The sequence below is a fragment of the Lutjanus erythropterus genome, chromosome 12 (assembly GCF_056507025.1).
Source record: "Lutjanus erythropterus isolate fLutEry1 chromosome 12, fLutEry1.hap2, whole genome shotgun sequence".
NCBI classification, from domain to species: domain Eukaryota; kingdom Metazoa; phylum Chordata; class Actinopteri; order Lutjaniformes; family Lutjanidae; genus Lutjanus; species Lutjanus erythropterus.
Window position 1 is genome coordinate 32,334,102 of NC_139328.1, and position 23,212 is coordinate 32,357,313.

A 23,212-nucleotide genomic window follows, 5' to 3' on the forward strand; every position below is an offset into this window, starting at 1 on the left:
TTGTTTCGAAATAATTTATTCAGTTATACAAATACAAAACACCTCTCTCACTCAGTTATCATAAAATAGGTAGGTCTTGGCGGTGTTTACCAAATCCTCTCGGTGTCAATGTTGTCAACACGGATCACTCCTCCACAGTTGTCGTTGAAGTTACAATGCAGCTCAGTTCAGATGTTGAAGACTAATTTCATTGCTACTTTAAAATAACTAAATCTGATTCTGTGAGGTTTTTCCAACAAGCAACAAACAGCTCACACAGATGTGGAGAAAGTATCCTGTTTGACGGAGCATTGCAGATAAATGCCTTATGTTACATGAAATTCACTGTGATTACAGACAAACAAATCTCATTTTGTTCAGATAGCGACAGAAATATCAGGGGAGTCTCTCAGCGCTTCCATAATCCATTGGTCTTCCTTGATTTCCATACAATACCTCACCTAAGCCAGAAAAGGAACTGATGATACACTTGACAGAATGAAATTCAAGTCATATTTATTAAAACTGGTTTGTCTCGATCTGAAAAAACACAAAAACTACACATAAAGGGGGGGTTAAAAGCTTCTTGTGAAGACGTCATTTTTGCATGTCATTTTGTCTTGTGCTTTGGCCTTTAAAAGGGGAAATGCATCGCACTAGTAGCGTTTGGCTGGATGTACCCTTGAGAGGAACAGCTTAATTAAAAAAAAGGTACACGTTTTGATTTGACCTAAAACCATAAAGAGGTGTTCTATTGTAGCCGATATAACTTTACTGAAAAGAAACAAAAACGCTTTCTGAAGTCTCTTGTTCCATTTGTGCCCAAGCCAGGTCCTATGTCTTCTGCAGTAAAATGGCAGCACATCTTCTCCTGCTATACTGATGCACTGCTCCTTTAGTCTTTACTGCTGTCTGAAATGTATAGCTCGTTAAAATAAGACAGCTTCAGTTTATTTCTGCTCTCCCGCTGTTGTCGGGTATCCTAGTTCAGCAGGCAGCCCAGGCTCTCCCTGCGTCACATTTGATCCTCTACCGAGAATATAGAGGCTCGCGGTGGTTGTGTCGCACACTGGAGATGTGGTGGGTCTTCAGACGAGCTCAAGTACCTGTGTGGAGATCAAATAAAAAAATTAATTAGAGGTAAGTCTAATAATATAAACTAAGTGAAGACGCAGCTGGAAAATAAGCTTTGCTTTGTTCTGAAATCCAGAGAAAATAAAACATATTAAGACACTATACAGGAGAAATTTTTCGAACTTCCATCCTTTCCTTTTTTGTGCTCAAACTACAGTTTACATGTACATGTGCTATTTTCTATGTATTTTGAACACCAACAAATATCATTGGCTTTACATTTGGATAACATATGTCACTTCAAAACATGATAAAAGTTACTTTGCTAAAAGAAAGCTGCTGTTGTATTAGGTCTGAAAAGCCTGACTGACAAAATGAATTGGCAACTGTCAATTAATCATTTTAGTCATTTTTCAAGCAAACATTGTTAATCATTCTCTTATCAAAATAGTGGCATGATACCTTGACTTGATTACTGGCATGTTTATGTACAAGTTTCAAAACACAAACCTTGATTGTTCCTTGACTGTTTGCAGCAATCAGCACATTGGACTCCTGGAAAAACAGGGAATTGTTAATAAAACACAAAGGAGCCCAAGTCACTCATGGATAATTTAACAACTACAGGACAATTTAACAAAATGTGATGTGGAAATAAGACTTTTGTGAACTGGGAAGTATTTAATTCTCCTTGTGAAATGCAGCAGTTTTTCCTAATCCTGGTCCTCAAGGCCCACTGCTCTGCATGTTTTAGATCAGTGTTTCTCAGTACTGGTCCTCAGGGCCCTCTGCCCTGGATGTTTTAGATGTTCCCCTGCTCCAACACACCTGATTCAAATGATCAGCTCATCATCAGGCTTCTGCAGAAGGCTAATAACAACCTGATCATTTGAATCAGATGTGTTGGAGCAGAGAAACATCTAAAACATGCTGGATTGGGAAACGGGAAATGGAATAAGGCAAGGTGAATGTGAAGACTGACAACAACTAAGAAATTAATAAAATGAAGGAAAAAAAACAGTACAAAATGAGGTGAACTCACTCCATCAGGCAGGGCTCTCCAGCAGACAGCGCTGACAAACTCATTGGTGTCGTCCTCCTTCTTGTCCTTGTCCAGGACGCTCTTCACTGTGTCAAACTTGAATGTTAACAGTGTCTTGGAAAGTCCTTTGTAGTACAGGTACAGCGAGTTGTTTTCACTGCCTGTACAAGAGCACACACAGAAAAGGTAATGTTTTACTTAGATTCTAATAATTTTTACATCAGTATGTAACTGGTTAGACAGAGCTGGGTGCTGTTATTATGGTCTTGGGGGTTTAATTATAAAACAGGCCCCGTATTGCTGAGCAACCATCAAATTAATGCTGTGCTACAGATTCATTTGCATCTTGGTCAGATGGGCTTTATTCCAATTCTTACCACAGGCAACATAGTCTCCATTGGAGGCCAGGCCTACAAAGTTCTTCTCGTTGATGTGACCCTTGAAGGAGCGCAGGCAGTGAGGTTTGTTGACGTTCCACAGCTTCAGCTGACTGTCTGTTGAACTGCCAATTAAACGGTGTACATAGGTCATCAACTTTAAGGGATCTGTTGACATGACTTGCTAAAATCACTTTTTACTAATCTGTGGCAGAACATTATTAACTGTTAGTATTTTAGTGAAATCAATAAATCCTTTTGACAACACTGGAATATAAAGAATTTGGCATAAGAGCGATAAAAAAAAGCATACGGTATATAATTGATGGCATTAAAGAATCTTTTCAGAAGGAATTTAAAACCCTAATTCCAAAAACATTGTGATGCTGTGTAAAATGTAAATATAAACAGAATGCAATGATTTGCAAATACCTTTTGTCCTATATTTAATTAAATACAGCACAAAGACAAGCTATTTGATGCTCAAACTAATTAGCTTTATTGTTCTTTGTAAATATACAGATTCTGAATTTGATGCCTGTGACTAGTTCAAAAACAGCTGGGACAGGAGCATGTTTACCACTGTAATACATCAGCTTTTCTTTTAACAATTCTCAGTAAACATTTGGGATCTAAGGACACTAATTGTTAAAAGTTTTGAAAGTAAAATTCTCTTGTTTTTGCTTGACGTACAACTTAAAGTGATCAACAATCTGGGGTCTGGTATTGTGAGCTTCATAATGTGCCACACATTTTAAATGGCAGGTCTGGACTGCAGGCAGGCCAGTCTATTACCTGAACTCTTTAACTACCACACTGTTTTAACACGTGCATGATGTGTCTTGGCATTGTCTTTCTGAAATGAGCAGGGACATCTCTGAAAAAGATGTTGTCTGGATGTCAGCATATGTTGCTCCAAAACCTGCCATGGCCACCAACACAACCCCAGACCATCACAGATGCTGGCTAGTCAGCGCTGATAAAAGTCTGGATGTTCCTTTTCCGCTTTAGCCTGTGGACATGATGTCCATGATTTCCAAAAACAATCTGAAATGTGGACTTGTTAGACCACTGACCACTTTTCTACTTTGCGTCAGTCCAGCTCAGATGAGCTCAGGCCCAGAGAAGTCTGCAGTGTTTCTGGATGCTGCTGATAAATATCTTTCTCTTTGCGTATTAACAATCTTAACCTGCATTTGTAGATGCAGCGACAAACTGTGTTTACTGACAAGAGTTTTCCAAAGTTGTCCCGAGCCCATGTAGTATCTGTTATACAATAATATGGGGTTTTAACGCAGTGCCACTTTGTTCTTAAAGCATTGGACTTTTTGCCCATACTGTTTTTCACAAAGTGGTGAACCTCTTCCCCTTTAATACCCAGTCAGGATACTATCACCATGTTCAAAACATTTGTATTTTGAGCATTCCACAACTTTCCCAGCTTTTTTGGAACATGTTGCAGCCACCAAATTCAGAGAACAGTGGGTTTTTACAAAAACGCTTATCAGTGTGAACATTAAATATCTTGTCTTTGTATTTTATTTCGCTGAATATAGGTTGAAAAAAAGGTTTTATGTTTCACACAACATCTCAACTTTTTTGGATTTGGGGTTGTAAACATGTCAGCCTAAATTTTTTCTTTGGTCAACACTGCAATGGAGGTGAGTTGGTGGGGTGATAATACAAGCATGCAACATATAATAAATGGCCTGAGTGTGTCTTTGCAGAAAGAATATACATAGCAAAAAAATATGTTTTGGCTCTCTTGTATAATGTCAGCACAGTAATGCTAACAAATAAGATTAAACTGACTTACGCAGAGACAATTTCCTCTCCGTTGACAAACTTGGCGTAGGACACTGCCTTCCTGTGACCTTTGAACACCATGATTGGCTGCTTAGTGTTGCGTAGATCATAGTAGTGGACACAGTGGTCTGCAAGCAACATAAAAAAGATGGTATGCATTCAGATGGGAGGCATGAGAGAACACTCGCTAGGTGTCCTTCATAACTGGAAACAACTCTCAGCGTAAGTCATATCCAGTAACCACCAGGGCAGGCAGCCATGGTGAAATGATGGTGCAATGGATTTGTTGACATTTGCTAAAATGTGTTTCTTACACTCCATCAGGTCTGTTTTTGAATGAACGCTACACTATGCCTGCTGGCTTTTATTCCAGTGGCCTAGCCTTAGTCCAGACAGCAAACCAACAACTTCAAGGTCAAGGAGGGGTTTCCTTTTCCAGGCTTAGAGACACAGGGAATGGGGTAAATCAGCCAGGGGCAATTCACTGCTGAATAACAGAGTTTCTGTGCTGCTCTGTTAGCTACATGAAGGATTGTTTCTGTGTATGAGAGAATTCTTGTTTCTCCTTTGGGAAAGTTGTGAATGAAGTTTTCAGAAGTTTGTCTGGACCGCTAGAATCCGGATGACCACAAATGAAATTTATTGGTCTACAAGGAAAAAATGTGTGAGGTGTGTGCACCCTGTCAGAGTGCAACAATAATAACAATACATCACAGTGAGAGAAAAGCAAGTTTCTTTGCCTGTGATTCTGATGAGAGGCAGATTCTCAGTCATTCTCCCTGTAAACTTCTAAGGTCTGAAATAAACTGAACTGATAGGCAGGCATGAGTCAGACCCTGTACTGTAACCTTATTTATAAACATAAAACCAACCACTATCTTACCTGCACAGCCGAAGGCCAGATGATACCTGGAGGTTGGACTGAATTTCACACAGCAGACGTTGGCCTTGGCCTCGATGCTGGCCACTGAGTTGTCAAGATTGGTTGACCATAACTTCACTGAAACACAGAAACAGGCATGTGAATATTTCACCACATGTAAATGTAGGATGTAACAGAAGCTGGAAAGATAGATGATTTATGTCTGAAAACCTGTCCCACGTAGTACTCTTCAGTTACCTTTAGCATCATCAGAACCGGAGGCTAACAGCTTGGGGTCCATCAGATTGAAGTCAACACTCCAACACCTTTTTTCATGTTCCTGGAAAGAAAACACAGGAACCCTTACAAAGGTGACATGACAAACATTTGTGATAAAATGCAATACACAAATCAATCAATGTCAAAAAAAATTACCCCTTGCCAGTGAAAAAATAATGCTCTAAGACCTAAGTATCATACCTGGTAGACTTTGGACCTCTGGCCAGTGAATCCATCCCACAGGATGACGGTACCCTCGTAGTCACTGCTGGCCAGAAGGTTCTTGTGATAGCTGCTCCAGCTGATACAGCTACAACAAACAAGGTTGTGACCAGATTCAATTTAAGTTCACAGTTGATCAGATTCTTTCTAAAGCCTTAATTCACCATGGAGCAAAATGTAGCCCTTGCACATGCAAAAATGAGCACAGCAGTCGAAATAGTGAGTTGGAGCCATGGACTAAACATTAAATAGGTTGCAATCCTGTTTAATATACAACCTGTGGTTGAAATCCTCCTCTGTAAATTGATCAGCTGTTTATATTTGTCTATTGTCTGTCAATGTAAAGTTAAGCCTGTCATCCTGAAAACAAAAGCCCACTGCTCTGAAATAACACACTCTGGATGAGGAGTTAAGTGGCTGTCTGTATCACTGCCTACCAAACTCCATTAACATTTCTGTCAATTTAACTGTTATAAATATCTACTCCATCTAAAAGATTATTAATGATGTCTTGTGAGTCATAAACAAGCATTAATAAACAAACAATTAACAAAATTCTAATTTAATCTGAACTCTGATCAATGTTAAATGGACATACTTATTTAGTTATTCCGGCCCGGAATGGGAATTTCAAAAAGGGGACACCGCAGCTGTGGTGTTTATGTCAAGTTAAGCAAGTATTTAAACAGAACATCTTTCCTTGATCTCTGATGTCACATCATGGTCATTTTATGATTTATCACAGTCACTAGATTACAGATTTGTCCTTCAAGTAGTTTTTTTTAAATCTATGCCACAGAAAGAATATTTCATGAAACACCACTTCACCAGCAGTGGTGGAAAGTAACTTTGTACATTTACTCAAGTCCTGTACATAAGTGCGATTTAGAGGAACTTATATGTACTTGAGTATTTCAATATTATGCTGAACAGTTAATCAAAATATTATCGAAATCGCAATATAACCAAGTGCAATATCCAAGTCTTGTGAGGATGACCTGCATTTTTTGATAAAAGCAAAACGTGTCATGATATATAACTATATATGAAGCATTGTGCAGCTACAGAGATGCCCCTGCCTACAAATCAACCACTCCAGACTTCAGGGAACGTGCTTCTTTGGCACAGACCTCAACAAAATCAAATCATCATCATTTTTACATTTCTTTCAATGAAAATGAAATGAAAATATGACCATTCCAACTAAAATTGTGGCTCTAAACTCAAAAGCAGGATGATTTTTTTTTTTTTTGCATATAATTAAGCCCTGTTTTATGTTACCCTTTACTTCTACTCCACTACAATTTAGAGATAAATATTGTGTTTCTACTCCACTAAATTTATCTGACAACTGGAGTTACTAGTTTATAAAATATAATACTGTATAGATTAAACTATCCAATAGTAAATAAAATGTGCTCCAGCTTTAACATTAAAATACTGCTGATGTTGTGAAGTAGCATGGGATCATGGGAGTTGTTGTCTTCATTGTTAAACTATCACCACTGCCAACGAAAATCAATCTGACATGACGAAGGGGGAAATTATATTCATGGCCGAGGTAATGTATTAGAGATTTCTTCACGTTTTGTTTAGTCATGTTAGCTGACTTCCTTCCTCACTCTCTCACACATCCCATCTTTTACCAGCAGGGACCTTTGTTATCATTTGTTATAAGTATGTGTACAAATCAGAGCCACTGCTAACACGGCATGTGGGATCATAAAGACCAGGAAGCCTGCATGCCCCTGCTCCTCTCCTACCTGATTTTGGAATTGCAGGTCATTTCGTTAACAGGGTAGTGGATGTCCACTGCGTCCTGGATCACTGTGCCGTACTCAAACACCTTGATTTTCTTGGTCACACCGGCAATGGCAAAGTAGTCACAGTCACGGTCAAACTCAATACTGAAACACAGGGGGAGAACGGTGAGAGGGTTGATAAAACAGCATGAAGGCAGTCAATTCTACACAAAATGTTAATAATCACACACTGAGCCTTAAAGATCAATGACACACACAGTGTATTAGAGCGGTGTTTTGCAATCGTGGTCAGGTCCCACTGCCCTGGACCCCAGATCCCAGAGCCTTCGTAGAGAGCATCGTAAGCTGTACGTTAAGGTCTCCATTAAACTTACGGGCCGTTCCCCAGAGCCTCCTTAGTTATACAGAATATATACCTTCTGAAAGGTACACCTTTAGAGGGGTGGACTGAACCACTTGTAAGCTGTTCTTTAGTGATGCGCTCTGTTCATCCTGTCACAGTTTTAGCTTTAGGCCAAAATTACGCTTTTCAAATGGACAGTTATAGTATAATGCACATCAAGGCTACTTGCACAAATAGTTTACATTTAACTTCATGAAAAATAATAATGAATACTGAATATTGTGAATATTCTGACTAGGCTATGTTGCTATATTATTCTTAAGATTTAATTTTCATGTGGGACAGTGTGTGTTTTGTTGCTCTTCTGTATTACCAGCTGAGCACATTAAACACTTGAATTAATTAGTTAACAAGCAAAAAATGCCCTTAAGTCAATCACCTCTGATCATTAATGCTGTTAATACAGTAACTTGTGGCTCAACCATCTGAATGAGATGCACAACACGATGTGTGACACCAGCTTCAAAACATTAAACAAAGGAGATGTAAAATTGTGCACTGCCCTGGAGGCATAAAATCTGCTGGACTGAGGTTTGCTGCGACATTTGAAATAGCCAAAATTCCCGGTGAAAGCCCAAAGTTTCAAGAACAATGGATTCATACTTTATCCAAAACACATTTAGGTGAAATACTGCAGCATTTGCAGACTAGGCCCCAAAGAGATTAGCAGGCATAGCCTCATTTTTAATATAATACTAGATTGAGGTAAAAGTTTTATGGCAACACTTGTTATATTACAATGTCATTTATTTGCCTTTATATGTGATCAATCAATGCATGCAACATCAATTAATACACTTTCAGCACCGTGGTGAAGGATAGCTCCAACTTGCTCTCAGAGCATCTGCTAAGGGACAGTCTGGGAAACACTCATAGGAAAAGAAGTTCCTTTGCTAAGGTATACCTTAGAGACCTTCGTAGAATGCTAAGGTACATTGAAGCTAAGAAACTCGGCCCTGCATGTTTTAGATGTTTCCCTGCTCCAACACATCTGATTCAAATGATCAGGTTGTTGTCAGGCTTCTGCAGAGGCTTGATGATGAGCTGATCATTTGAATCAGGTGTGTTGGAGCAGGGAAACATCTCAAACATGCAGGGCAGTGAGCTCTGAGGACCAGGATTGAGAAACACTGTATTAGAGCAATTTACAACATTAATCTTTTCTTTTTCATACCTGGAGACAATACTGGAGCCGTTGTAGAGGTCACTGGCATACGAGAGGGTGGCGAGTGGGCGCACAGAGTTGTAGCGAGTAAACTTAGACAGGCACTCCATAAAATCATCCAGCTGGTTCAGGTTCCTGCCTTCCTCTGAACACAACAAAGACACTATTACTGTTTACGAGAAGTAACGGCAACAATTGTCAGAGAATGATTTCACCTTTGTCTGCAGGATGAGTACCTGTGATGCGGGACATTTTGTTGGAGAAGTAGCACTGCTCCAGATCCTCAAAATGAGCCGTCAGCCTCTTCCTCCTTGACGCCAGGGTGCTGTTGTACCAGGTCTGTCTTTTACCCTGGCAAAACAATTCAAAGTGTTTATGAGTACAGTCAAGTGAGTGCTAAAGTCATTTGGCGATTTATTGTGTCAAAACTCATTTAATATTTTCTGAGACTGGGTGTGATTTTTTCTGTGCTAGCATTGAAATTAAGTATAAACCAAAACTTGACAGTGCTCAGTTTAATTCCAGTCTGACCACAATAATATCTGTCAAAAATTTGTGAACTTTAAAATAGCTGGAGGATTTTTTCCTAATATTCCTTTGAAGACAAAATCAAAGGCCTGCTTCCACACTATAAAAACTTTCAAATAAGTAATATTCAAATAATTAGTTTAACAGATTACAGGTCAATTAAAATCCAACAAGAAATAAAAATAACTGACGTGACTCTCAAATGGTTTTAAAAGCAAGGGTGGTCCAGTCAGGCCAATCACAGATCACGTAGTCTACTTGTTTTTTTTTTGGTTGTTTGTTTTTTTTAATTGAATTTTTAAAAACTGCCATTGTAGAAATGAATCTAATATTAAAACTGGTGTAATGAAAGAACAAAGAAGTAATGACAAGTGTTTGTAGATGTATTTTAAGAAAAGGAAATAGAAATAAAAAATAAATTGAAACTTTCCCATTTTAACAGCTTTTGTCTCAGTATAGTTTACTAAGTGCACATGAATGCACCATGAAGTCTCTGTCCCTGTGTGAATCTCTAACCCAGACAACAGAAACAGAAACATTGTACCCATAAATGCCTTTTTTGATACAAACATTTAGCTGCCAGTGTGGTGGTTAGCCTTCCAAGATTTCGATTTTTTCGGATCCGGCCACTTCGTCATCTGATCTGCTTTTATTGAGACCACTAAGCAAACCATTTAGAATGAATGTCGCCTGATAAATTGGAGCACCTTTGCTTAAAACAGCATGTGAGTTTCTCTGACTTACCGGGGTTGTTCCACCAAATCCTGGAGGCTGGTTGTAGTCTGGTGGGTCAATAATACTACTGCAGCTACACAACAAACAAGACACATATTAACTAAATGCAGCTCCTTAGAAAAGATTAAATTATTATAGAGCAAAAAACAAAGCATCAGTTAGGATCATTTGTGCTGAGAATGGGTTTCTACTTTAGTAAACAAAGAAGTGGAGTCAATGTGGTTGGTTGGACTGTGATGCTGATGCACTCATTTGTTTTAAATATAAGATATAATTGGTCAGACCACAGAGGATGGCTGTACCTGGGTGCTGGTGAAGGAGCCTCGACATTAGGCACCGTACACTCTGCCTCCATCATCGGAGAGTAAAGCCCGCTCATTTCCTGGAAAATTACACAGAAATAAACATGTTTGTATATCTCAAGCTGTGATGATGATCATTTCACAACAGAATATGATTTCATAACCGTGCACTGGTCCTCTACCGTTCCATTCAGAACATACTGTGAAGGAGGGTTTGGTAGGACATGATTTTCTGTTATTTTACCTCAACACGCTTTATGTCCTCTTCAAGAAAGTTGAGCTCTTTCTGCAGTTGCTCCAGTTGCTGTTAACAGATACAGAAACACTGATAAATGTGCTTGCTGGTGGCCATTTTTTATGATTATTTTATGTTTTTTTCTTTGTGTTAATGTGTTTTATTTGTTTTATTAAAGGGATAGTTCACCCAAGAAATTCATTATCTACTCACCCTCATGCTGATTGAAGGTCAGGTTTAGTTTTTTAGTCCACAAAACACTGCTGGAGTTTCACAGGAAAACAGCGCTGCAGAATCTCCCAATTAATATAACTGAATGGTGACCAGTTTTCAAACGTAAAAATCAACAACAAGAAAACACACAAAATGCATCCATACTGCTCGTCTGGTGTAATCCAAGTCTCCTAAAGCCCCAGCATGCTGCTCACTTCCATGTGCACATTGTCACACCACACACACCCAGTTCAGACAGCGTGCACGTGCATGTGAACATGGCTCCAAGCCAAGGATCAACAGTAAATATTTGGAGGGTGGTTTAAATTATGTCTTTCAAGTCAACCTGTCATTTGGATTACACCAGACGAGCAGTATGGAGGCATTTCATGGGGTTTTTTTGTGGTAGTTTTTTTATGTTTGAAAACTGGTCACCATTCACTCACATTGTCTGTGAGATTCTGCAGCGCTGTTTTCCTGTGAAATTTCAGCTGTGTTTTGTGGACTTAAAAACTAAACTGACTGAATTTTAATAATAATAATAACAATAATAATCTTTATTGTCCACAAATGTGGGAATTTTTCTTCTGCTTCACAGGTTGGTTTTAAAAAATACATCGCACTACATTACAATACACACAATAATAACAGAATATGCACCGAGCAGACAACAACAACAGCCTCCAGTCTGAATCATCTTAACGAGTTCAGCAAGGTTATTGTATTTGGTATGAAAGATTTTTTACAAATAGTCTTTGTTGCTGCTGCGGCTCTATAACATCTACCTGAGGGCAGATTTATGAATTCTTTAAAATTGAGGCGCACAGGATCAGACAGAATTTGCTGCAAATGTTTGTATCATCTGTGATTTATATATGCATTCCAATTGCTCTTTACCAATAATTTTACTGGCCATGCTTATGATTCTGGACGATTTGTTTTTGTTCTTATCATCCAAATGCCCATACCACGTCTACATGTTAAAAGTTAAGATACTTTTAACAAGACTTCTCAAAAATGTTCTTGCTTGCATCGTATGACCTCAATTTTCGGGTAAGATAGAAGTGCTGCATTGCTTTTGTAAAAATGTAATCTGCATTGGCTCTAAAACTTAAAGATTTCTAAATACTTAAACTCCTCCACTGCCTCAACAGGCTGCTATTTAATCACAACAGGTGGAAAATAATGACAGGCATTAGGCTGAGTTCAGCTCCTTAGTCTTACATTCATTAATAAAAAGGGAACTGTCTTCACACCTTTTAGTAAGCTCACCAGTATGATGAAAATATGTAAACTGGTTAATTGTGTCCCCTGACTGCATAAGGCCAACCAACACCATATCATCCGCATATTTATACAATTGGCATGTTGAATTCATAATTCACATTTCAGTAGCATATAAGCAAAACAAAACAGGTGAAAGTACACTTCCTTGAGGTGCTCCTGTTTTCAGGATCACTGTATCAAAGGGAATACTACTGCACCTCACTCTCTGTGGTCAATCTGGAAGAAAATCCTTAATCCAATGAATAATGTGGCTATTGGTGTTTTGATCAGAGTATGTCTCTGCATACAATTAAAAGCAGAACTAAAATCTATAAATAATAATCTAGCATAACTCAGACTGTTGTGCCTGTTTACTAACAGTATTCATCACTGTTACATCTCTAGTATCTCTGCCCTTTTTGTAAGCAAACTGAAGCGGGTCAAACCATTCACTGAGAAATGCTGAAAGATGACTATCTGACTATGACCTTCTCCATACATTTGCTTAGGATGCTAGTCAGCACAACTGGTCTAAAATCCTTTAGCTCTGTTGCTCTTGGCCTCTTAGGGACAGGAATGATATTGGAGAGTGTCCATATCTTGGGAACAGAAAGATCATACAGCAGGAACAATTTTGTAAAAACTGCTGTTAGCTGGAACTGACATGATTTAATTTCCATGCCCCTTAAACCATCAGGTCCAGGTGCTTTAACAGGTTTGACTCTAGCTAAGCTGGCTGCTACTTCTGCCTCTGAGTAAAAATCGCAAAGTCATTATCATCATTAACATTAAAATTAAAATGGGGTGGTTATCAAATCTGGAATAAAAAATATTCAGGTCAGAAGCAAAAGTAAAAGATGCACCTTTATTCGGTGGGGCGTCTCGTTTCTTCCCCTCCCTCCTAATCATAACATTAAGTTGCTTCCCTGGCATTACCAGAGCAGAACTGACTGTGCCTTTCCTTTATTTTTCCTCTTGTTCTTTTTGTAAAATTGATGTTAGTTCATTTCTCCCTCACTTAACTAGATCAAGATCTCCATTAATAAAAGTAGCTCTCCTCTCCTTTATACACTGCTGCATTTCTGCAGAAGCTTCCGTTTTGTTATCAGGATACACTCACTCACTCACAATGGTTTTCTTAGTGCTTTCTGTATCAAGTGCAGTCTGTATCAGTTATGGGTCGCTCTCGCTTTACTTTATGTATTTTGGGAGCAGGCGGATAACGTTGTGATCCGACTTCCCCAGTGGCGCACGGCACAGCGCTCTATAAGCATCTGGTATGTTGCTGATCAACACTGATCAAGAATTTTGGTGTGACCTATCCCTTTAAAGTTGAGTTTTCTCCAGTCCCAACTATTTCATATTTTCACTTGAAAATTGTACTGTGTTCCCAACAGACCCGTCTTTGTATGGCAATACAATTATAATATTATGAATATAAAAACCACAGTACCTCTCTCTTGTTTCTTCTGGCTTCTTTAAGGAACTCCATGAGGATCTGTCTCTGAGCTGCTTGGGATTCCTGGTGGGAGAAACAGATATCAGACACAGTCTCACATAAGTGAATCTTTAGAATACCTCTGCTCATCCTCTCAAAGGACAATAAGATGATATAAAATACATTAATTTCTTCTTCAATTGGGTGGAAATACTGAATAATGGATTGCACTTACTCTTCTTAGTACAACCAAGTTTAGTTAATTTTATTTATTTATTTTTCTAAAATTGTTATGGTATCATGTCCTTTGTGTTGTCAGTCTTTCCATTGGCATAAACCCACATTGCTTCTGCACACGCACCTGGGTTGGTTGCCAACTTTGGTTTATGCTAGACAGTATTTACCACGAGTCTTTCAAAGTACAGTAATCAAACTTGGTTTTAATGTTACTTACGATCTGAAATGGTTACACCGACTGTCTGGAATTTTATCAAGGCTTATCGTCATGCTAGTCGTCGTTTCATCTCTATTCCAAATGTTTCCAGCAATGTTCAAACCCAGGAAAATCAGTCATTTTATTCAAGTTAACAGTGTGTTAGATTTGGTTGCCTGTCAATGGTGTTATATTCCCTTTATCCCTTCCAGCTGTTCTAACTTCTGGGGAAATAAGATGATAGATCAGAGAGAGAAGAAAGTTGGCAAACATGACTAAACATCTAGTGACATAAAACTTTAATTACCTCGTCCTTGAACATGATTTCTACCTGAATTATGTCAGATATATTTTTATCGGCTATGGTGTTGTTTGTTTTGTTTTATTTTACCAATGAAGACAGCAACTTCACTGCTTCTGTTTATTGTATGTCCTTTGTTACTGTTTTGATTAAGAGATATAGCAGCAGAAGTTACATACTGTGTCCTCATTGTGTGTGTTTGTGGGCTGCAGTGGCTGTGAAGTTTAGATGGTCAATACATAAGGAATAATGTACGTGAATGAGTCAGTGTTGTGAAATAAACCCTGTAACGGTAATGCAGGACGTGAATCACTCTGAAGGGGGTTATTTCATAATAGCGACCAGCTCACTGTACATTATCCTGCATATTACATGTTTACTTACCAAAATAAATCAATAATTAGAAACAAAATTGATTAAAAATATAATTTTGTTGATTCAAAAATGTTACTGCTCCTCCAGAGACTGTGAGCAGAGTGGCATCGATAGCAAAGACCTGTTCTTCACAGCAACAGTCTGCTATAAAGAAATAACATCAGAATCCTGCAATCGGCCAATCAGAATCAAGTATTTAATAATCCCATATAATAAATATTTGTATGGTCTGCCTCATTGATAATTTATTCTGCTGCCAAGATGTGAAACAGTTTAATCTGTGCAGCTTAATAATGCTTGTTGCAAACAACATGGTGTCTATAGCCCTAAAAATGTAATCCACAACAGTCATTTTACTTTTACTTGAGTATACTTGCTTTGATGTTACAGTACTTTTACTGCACTAACATATTTTAGTACTATTTCCATCCCTGGCACTTGAACTCAAACTAAAGTGCTGTTGTGAAGAAAAGAATTATGAAAATGAGGCACAGATTATTAGGAGCAAATGTTGTTACAGTATGTTATTCAATTCAACTACAGGAAAGAATCCCAAACCCAAGGGTTTATGGGTGTTGGAAGACAATTTTTGACAACTGTGGCTGGAAGTTTCTCGTGCTTCGGATGCCTAGCATAACAAAATTAACCGAGAAAAGGAAGTCAAGTCATATTTTGGACTGATGCTCTTATTTGGCCATTTCTTTATGTGGTCTAAACTAACACAAACACCAGAGAAGGTAGGTTACATCCACTGCAGTTATTTCCATCAGTGATTGTATGTCAGATCAAACCAAAATCCAAAACAAGGGATATGGTCCTGTTATCACTCAAAGCTGTTTACCACAGTGACTAAGACTAGACAACTAAAATGTAGCCCAAGCCGTTTTGTGAGTGTTCTGATGCTGTTAAAGGTTTCTTTACATCAGTAATGACTGGAAAGAGTAGTAAAGGTTAATATTTCAAATCACCTACATGACACAGTCAAACACCTACATTCACATAAAAATGTGAATTTGATGCAGCCTCCAACTGTGATCTCTACATGTAGATCTAAATTTTTCACGTCACAACTGATGGAGGAAGATAAATGGTCACAACATACACATCCAATCAGTTAAAAATTCAGAAAATGAAACATGACCAGAGGCAAACAATTTGGCTCAAATATAAACACACACGAACAAAAATACATCAAGACTACATTCTGTAAAAGAAATACAAGCAGCATCTGAAGCCAGTTGGCGAAATGAACGATTGTGAATCAGCATCACCACATTAACCAAAGGAAGTATGGGAGGAATGACGATGACTGGCAGTTTGGTAGATGGCATTGTCGATCATAAATCTGGTTCTTTGGCTTTAATGTAAAAATGAGAATCCTGCAGAATACAAGCCTCAGCTGTTTTTGGAAGTAGATATGAGGCAGCTAATAAAAGATCCGTTGTCAGTTTAAATCACTTTGACTGTCAAATTTTAAACCTCAAGGTGAGAGGTAAAAGTGACCTATTTTAAGAACGTTCATCTGACAGCACAGGTGTAGATGTAGGTTTGAATGGGAGGGACATGCGTCTACCAAGATGCCATTGAAACTGTCCCTACCAATTACTATAAGGGTGCAACTAACAATTACTTTCATAGTTGATTAATCTTCCAAATATTTTGTCGATTAATAGATTAGTTGTTTCATCTAAAAATCTAAAATGTCAGAAAATGGTGAAAAATGGCCATTAGTGTGCCTCAAAGCCCAAAGTGACTTCCACAAATGTACAAAAATATTCAATTTACTATCACAAAGGAGTAAAGAAGCCAGAAAATATTTACATTTAAGAAAATGGAATCAGGGAATTTAGACTTTTTCCTCTTAAAATATTACTCAAACCAATTCATAGATTATCAAAATAGTTGATGATTAATTTAATAATCAATTATTCAGTTAATTGTTGCAGTTCTGCAATATTACTTAACATCTGAAAACGGACACTGGACTAAAGCAGCACAAAGGTTTGATAAACAACTGAGGGGGAAAAAGGTCACTGAAATGTGTAAAGAGCTGTCCACAGGCTAATGTGTCCTTCAGGTCAAGCAGTGTCATGAACACACACACACGAAGAAGAACTTGCATCAGATGAGACACTGAGCAAGTCTGTGTTACAATGTGACTCTGATTTGCAAATCCGTGTTACTCATCAACACAAATACACAGTTATCTGTAAATGTGCAATAGGCTTTCAGTTACAGGTCTATCTCTAGTGTGTGTCCGTTTATAAGACAGCCAGAGACACTGCATGTGTTTGTGTGTGAGAAGAAGACAGAAATAAAGATAATGTGTTGCAAAAAGAGTAAAATTATGATGTAGGTCTCTCTGTGAGACAAACTCAACAGTGCAAACAATGCACTGTTATTTGCTCATCCTGTAGAGAGCGTTTACGATTCAAAATCAGGCATGTGAGGCAACTGTTTAAAAACTGGTTAGGATTTTAAAACTATGTCTGCTGTGCTGATGTGACACAAACGAAGTCAACAGGATAGGATGTGGCTCCCACTTCTCTTTTTCTCCTAAGACTTGTTTTTTCATCACATGGTTTGTCAAAAACAAGAAGAAAGGGGATGTTCCAGTCTACAGTATTCTGACAGACTGATGTGTACCAGGTTTTATTGCATTTACTCACTAAGTGTCTGTGTAATCCAGGAGACACGTACCTTCTGCCACAAAGACCATGTGAATAATATCCTTCATATGACTCAACAACTCTTGACTCTCTTTAACACTTCCTGGAGCTTCTCATTGCAGAAAAATCTGTACAAGTACATCTGTAATATAATATAACTGATGAAGGATATAAATCCCAGATGTGTCAATGTTCATTCTGTCTTCTCTCAAACAGGACCACATTCACAGGACGAGCTCTGTCTCCTAAACACTGATGATTTGAATCATGAGTCAGAGGACTGAACTGACTAAAGACTGATTAAAACCCAGGAGAATGTTCTAACCACTGATTTCAGGGTTCACCAAATTCTTATCTTATTTATAACATTTCAACACATAAAATGGAATCGGGACTGCAGCTAAGAATTACTTTCATTAATTTCATTAAAATTGTCAAAAGATTGTGAAAAATGCTCATCACGATTTCCCAGAGCCAAAGGGACAACAAGGCGCACAATTATTTATTCAGAGGATAAACTTATTGTTCCTTTTTATTGTATTCTCCAGCTAATATAACAATGAATTCTAATAAAATAAGCGATCAATTATATTTAGAAAACTGATGGAAGAATTAATCATCTAAAATAAATAACTTAAGCCTAGTTATTGCTCAAACAGACACTTTCTCATTATGAGCCGATGAGCTTCCTAGCTACTATAGCTAGCAGTAACACAAGTGTCTGCTACAGTACTGATGCTGAGTGAAACGCCACAAAAAGGACTGAACAGTCTTCTGCATATCAAGACTTTTTAAAACAAAATGTAAGATTTTTAAAACCTTCTAAGGCCTTTTCTTGAGTGACCTCAATTCAATACTTTTAAAGGCTTTTCCAGACCTGCAGATGCTCTGGATTCACTGTGCCACCCATTTTTCAGTGTAGCCCACCAGCATTAATCTGTCATAACCATGTGGTCACTTCATCACCAGTGGTCAAACTGTCATGCATGGTTGACGCCCATCAATCTGTGTGAATCCTGCATTTGGTAAATGACTCTGTATCTTCCTCCTTTAGCTTGGAATAACAGGTTATGAGTCATCTATGACTCAAATAATCCTCATTAAACTTTTTTACCATGGAATATTGTCCTGCCCTACGTGAATCTAAGCAGCCAAAATGCAAGAAACGGTCTGCAAAAAAGGAAAATGGGATCAGTGTCTGATCACCCAGCTCGGACCATCACTTACCGCCTCCAGCTGCTTCTTCTTCTGGACCAGGAGCTCTAGCATCAGATTGACATTTGCCAGGTCCAAGTTCTCCTGGTCGGGACTCAACACGTCCTGGAACACCTGCCACCTAGACCCGTTCTGGGAGTCAGAGACAGTGATCAGATATAGGTGTGGCGACTCCCACACGATTCACAGAAAGAGAGAAAAAATAAGTTACAGTATGCATGTGCTGTACTTACAGGATGATCTAATTTTAGCCTCTTCTCCTCCGACCTCTGCTTCTGTTTAAGGATCAATTCATTTACTGGAATATGGGTTGTGGGGAAGGGGTACATGAGAAAGACAGAAAAGCTTGATAAGTGTATGACATGATTATAATATGTGGGATTTCCCCTTGACTTCAATGTAACAAACATTACACAGATGTCAAACTAGTGGGGATGGGAATTTATACTTTTTTTTTTTTTTTTTTTGCTATTATGGATTCTGCTTATCGGTCTAATTCTGTATCAGACTGATTGTTGATTAATTTCCTGTCTGGAACAAAAATAGACCTACACAGGTTTTCAGTTTCAATACAGCTGTTTTATTATTAGTAAGCTGAAAAAGACCTACATGTGGCTTTTCAACTGTGGGTTTGTGTGTGTGTGTGTGTGAGAAAAAAGAAATGTGCTAATCCTGAATGCTTGGTGCTAATGTTATTATATCTACCGTCAGTAACAGACACGCTGCTCGGTTGGGATGCAGTGTCAAATACATGGCATTCCTGGAATTAAAGCCCATGTTGCATAGAAAGATGTTTCAGCATATTGCTGCTGTTTCCACCCTTACTAAATTACAATTTTACAGACATTACAACTAGCACTGGTGCCACCTTTCTTCATGAAATGATGTCAAACTTTGGACTGCTTTGTCATTTGTTGCAATTTTGCCAGGCGCATGAGTCTAACATCATTGTTTTGCATTGCGGAAGTGTAAGAAAAGCGTGCCAGTGTCAATAAAAGGAATTCGTAAGCTTGATGGTGCATGCAATTCTGATAGATCTGACAAACTGGAGCCTGTTCTCTATTCCCATCCCTATCACAAACTCACAGGACCAATGCTGTGATAACACTTCCATTTCAGATTGTTTTCTGATCATCAGTGAAAGAAAAAAAATACAGACCAGCATCTCATACATGAACAAACCTCTGATTTAAAATACCTACCAAGAAAATTTGGGTAAAGCTGATCCACATTATCAACAATATAGTTACACTTGGGACATCTGTTGCTGTCCTCCAGACTCTGGCGGATACACTTAAAACTGTTGGAGGGAAAAAACAAGTGAATACAGTGGAAATAACTGAGGCAGTACAAGGAAACATGGACAAAGGGACGCTGTTGTAGTGAGAGTTACTACTAATTAAGTTAAGCCATATCAAACAGTGCTGAAATGCCTGTTTATAACCAAGAAAATATCAGCCCTAAATGCTCTATCATTTTGTTTAAATTATTTTAGCATGTGCATCATTTAGGCCAATTTGTCAGTCCAAATCATCAGCAAACGCGATGAAATAAAAGGCAAAACAGTGGTATTTATCAATTATGCCAGGACTGGTTTTGGTTTGTTGAAGGGTTGATTTTAAATTTTTAAGTATAAAATGTTTGTTTAGGAGCAGTGTTGGGGGTAAAGCTCTACAAAGTAACTCGTTACTGTCCTCAAGATTACATTTTTGTTGTAAAAAGTCACCTAGTGCCTCAGGTGACTTTTACGCAGTTGAGACAGAGGGCTGACACAAAGCCAATCCAACAACAAATTTACTATGATCAAATCTGCTTTTGTACATGATTTGAGCAAATGTTTTTAGAGCTGCAAAAATTAGTCAATTATGATTCAACTTTTAAATTAATTGCCAACTGTTTTGATAACTGATAAATCATTTTCAGTCATTTTTTAAAATAAAAAATACCCGTACTCTCTGATTTTAGCTTCTTTAACCTGAGTATTTTCTGGTTTCTTTACTCTTCTCTGACAGTAAACAGAATATCTTTGGGTTGAGGACAAAGCAAGACATCTGAGTTCTTCATCTTGGACTCTGATTAACATATTTCATAATGTTCTGACATTTTATAGAGTGAACAACAAACCGATTAATGGAAAAAATTAGCAACAGATTGATCAATAATGAGGATAATCATTACTAGAAAGACTTGTACATCCATGTGCTCCACGTTTTGACCTATTTTTAAACTGACTTAACCAAGAAAATAATTGACAACTTAATTGATCATGAAAATAATCCTAAATTGCAGCCCTAGCTGTAATGTCACAATATACTTTTAAATGGCAGTAATCTTGTAATGTGACATTTACTCTTTAAAGTAACACTAGCCAACAGCCAATTGTTTAGGAGTGGGTTTAAGATCTGGACAGATGGTGGAGAAGACACTTGTGTCTTCCTCCATCCTACCTGTAATCATCATTAAGACACAATATGTATACAGTTATTTTTGTTGGCAAAAACTGTTATTTCTGGCTGTCACAGACTGGCTGCATTTCTGACTCATATCTGACAATCCAAGAATTATTTTCTACGTTATGCTCGACTGAGCCTTTAAAGAGTTTCTCAACAGATGTGTCATTGTTTTCAAATGGACTTCAAGTCATTTTCTGTGACACAGCTCTCCCACTGTTTCAGCTACAGCTCAACACTTACCAAAAACTGTGCCCACACTTTGTCATGTGTGCCTCTTCTATCATTTCGAAGCAAATGGGACTGTAAAAGTAGACAGAAACTGTGTTAAGTGCATGTCAAGATTTATCTTTCAAACTTTTGAAACACTTGCAGTAAGCTACAGTCTAATGCAGGGATCTGCAACCTTTTATGATCAACAGAGCCATTTTTGACTCCCCAAAAAAGGGGGGAAAATCTGTCTGGATCTGCAACAATTAAAAACTCTCTCTTCCCTAAAGACTTCTTTTCTTTTTTGATTAGGCATCCATAGCTAACTTCTGGAGACTCAAGAAGATTAGCCACTGCCAATGGATGCACGCTACAACACACATTGTAGTTGGCAAAATATATTTTGGTGTATAAGCTACATATTTTTACAGATGGAGGATGTAAGAATTGATCTACACTGCAAAAATAGCTGAGAAAACACAACATTTCAAGGCAAGGTACTGGAATAGATTTCTGAGCCCATCTTAAATTCTTGAGCATTGAAACTTTTTGCTGATTTTATGATTTAGTTGAGATCATTTACTTTCCTTCTTTAGATCAACTTTATTTAGTAACAGTGAGCTGTGAACCTGATTTGTCATTATTTTGGGGCCTGGAAATTTAATGATTTTAAGATACAACTTTTAAGAGTTTCTAAAACTCAAAGATTTAAGTTTGTCCAAAGAAGACAGGTTAATTATCTCAACAAAAGAGTTTACTCAAAAGTTGAGTAAAACTTGTTCAAAACTCAAAAATCTATTGCAATAGGAGGCCTTGAAAGTTTCCTCAACTTTTTATTTTGTACAGTGTAGACCTACGACAATAATAAATGAAAATTAAAATGATTAAAAAAAAAATAGTTGTAATAATTTTTGCCAAACTCGCAGGGAGCCACTGGAGAGGGGCTTAAGAGCCGCAGGTTGCAGACCCACGGTCTAACAGAACAGAACATTTACAGAGAAAACTAACCAGACAAAATCGTTGCTTTTATCTTCGTATGAGTTCAAGAGGCCGTTGTAAAGGGGGGTTTGATGGAGGGATTTCTTTCTGCTTCCCGAGGACGCAGACGGTCTGCTGAGAGAAGCAAACCCGCCCCGGGACGACGGTACTGCGGCCAAAGTTGGCACCGACAAGCCGCCCTCGCCGGCTGCTGCCAGGGTCCGTGAGGGCACAACATTTCCAGAACTGTTACCATTAGAGTTACTGGTGCCACCGCCGCCGTTTGTGTTCCCAGTGCTTCCCGTGCTGCTGCTACTCGTGCCGGGAACCGAACTGGCCCCACCAGCGTTCTGCTGTGGCCGGTTGCTTGACATCATGCGAGGCCGACTTGAAACTCCCCAAAATCCGCTGCGTTGCTGTTCAAAGCATCCGGACAGTGCTGCTATTTGGCTACTTTAGCAGGTCTGCTAGCTAGCTGGCTCGCTTGTGTGCTAGCATCCTGAGAGAAAGCGACACCCAGCGTGTTTAAACTTTGCTCCGTTCGTGTCTGCCTCGCTTTCGTCACTGACGGCGTATTAGAAAGTCGCTGTAATATAAAGGACAAAACGACATGGACATTGAAACGGACAGTAAAACAACCTCAACTGCGTTGTCCTGCAGATTAGCCGGCTAGCTACTGTTAGCTACGGAGAGGAATCTCTTGAGTTTCCTCGATTACCCAGGTAGCCAGTGTGCTCCCGGCTTTCAAACACCGCCTCCTAGCGAGAAGGAGTTTAACAGAGCTGATAAACATATTCATTCAATTCAAAGAGGCTTTATTATCATGAACATAATAAAGTACATTACTATTATTATTATTATTGTTATTATTATTATTATTATTATTATTATT

The 23,212-nt window shown here is 38.3% G+C and overlaps 1 protein-coding gene across 1 annotated transcript; it reads right to left on the bottom strand.

Annotated features, from left to right (window-relative positions):
- On the bottom strand, positions 1–23,055 carry cop1 (COP1 E3 ubiquitin ligase). The gene is made up of 20 exons (XM_084732753.1): positions 22,351–23,055; positions 21,376–21,435; positions 19,885–19,982; positions 18,916–18,980; positions 18,695–18,814; positions 13,705–13,773; positions 10,782–10,841; positions 10,538–10,617; positions 10,245–10,308; positions 9,209–9,323; positions 8,982–9,117; positions 7,405–7,548; positions 5,621–5,729; positions 5,399–5,480; positions 5,162–5,278; positions 4,289–4,406; positions 2,473–2,597; positions 2,096–2,256; positions 1,564–1,608; positions 1–1,085 (listed from the first exon to the last, which is right to left on the bottom strand). Exons 1-20 carry the CDS (start codon positions 22,695–22,697, stop codon positions 1,068–1,070), a joined length of 2,133 nt encoding a protein of 710 aa, XP_084588879.1. The 5' UTR covers positions 22,698–23,055; the 3' UTR covers positions 1–1,067.
- Positions 23,056–23,212: the final 157 nt, after the last annotated feature.

Excerpts from the sequence above, each read along its gene's own strand:
- cop1 (XM_084732753.1), bottom strand. The coding sequence starts at position 22,697 with ATGATGTCAAGCAACCGGCCACAGCAGAACGCTGGTGGGGCCAGTTCG. Across the intron at positions 18,981-19,884 it reads GCTTTACCCAAATTTTCTTG|TAAATGAATTGATCCTTAAA; the intron begins GTAGGTATTTTA and ends CCCATATTCCAG. Across the intron at positions 10,618-10,781 it reads AGGACATAAAGCGTGTTGAG|GAAATGAGCGGGCTTTACTC; the intron begins GTAAAATAACAG and ends GTAATTTTCCAG.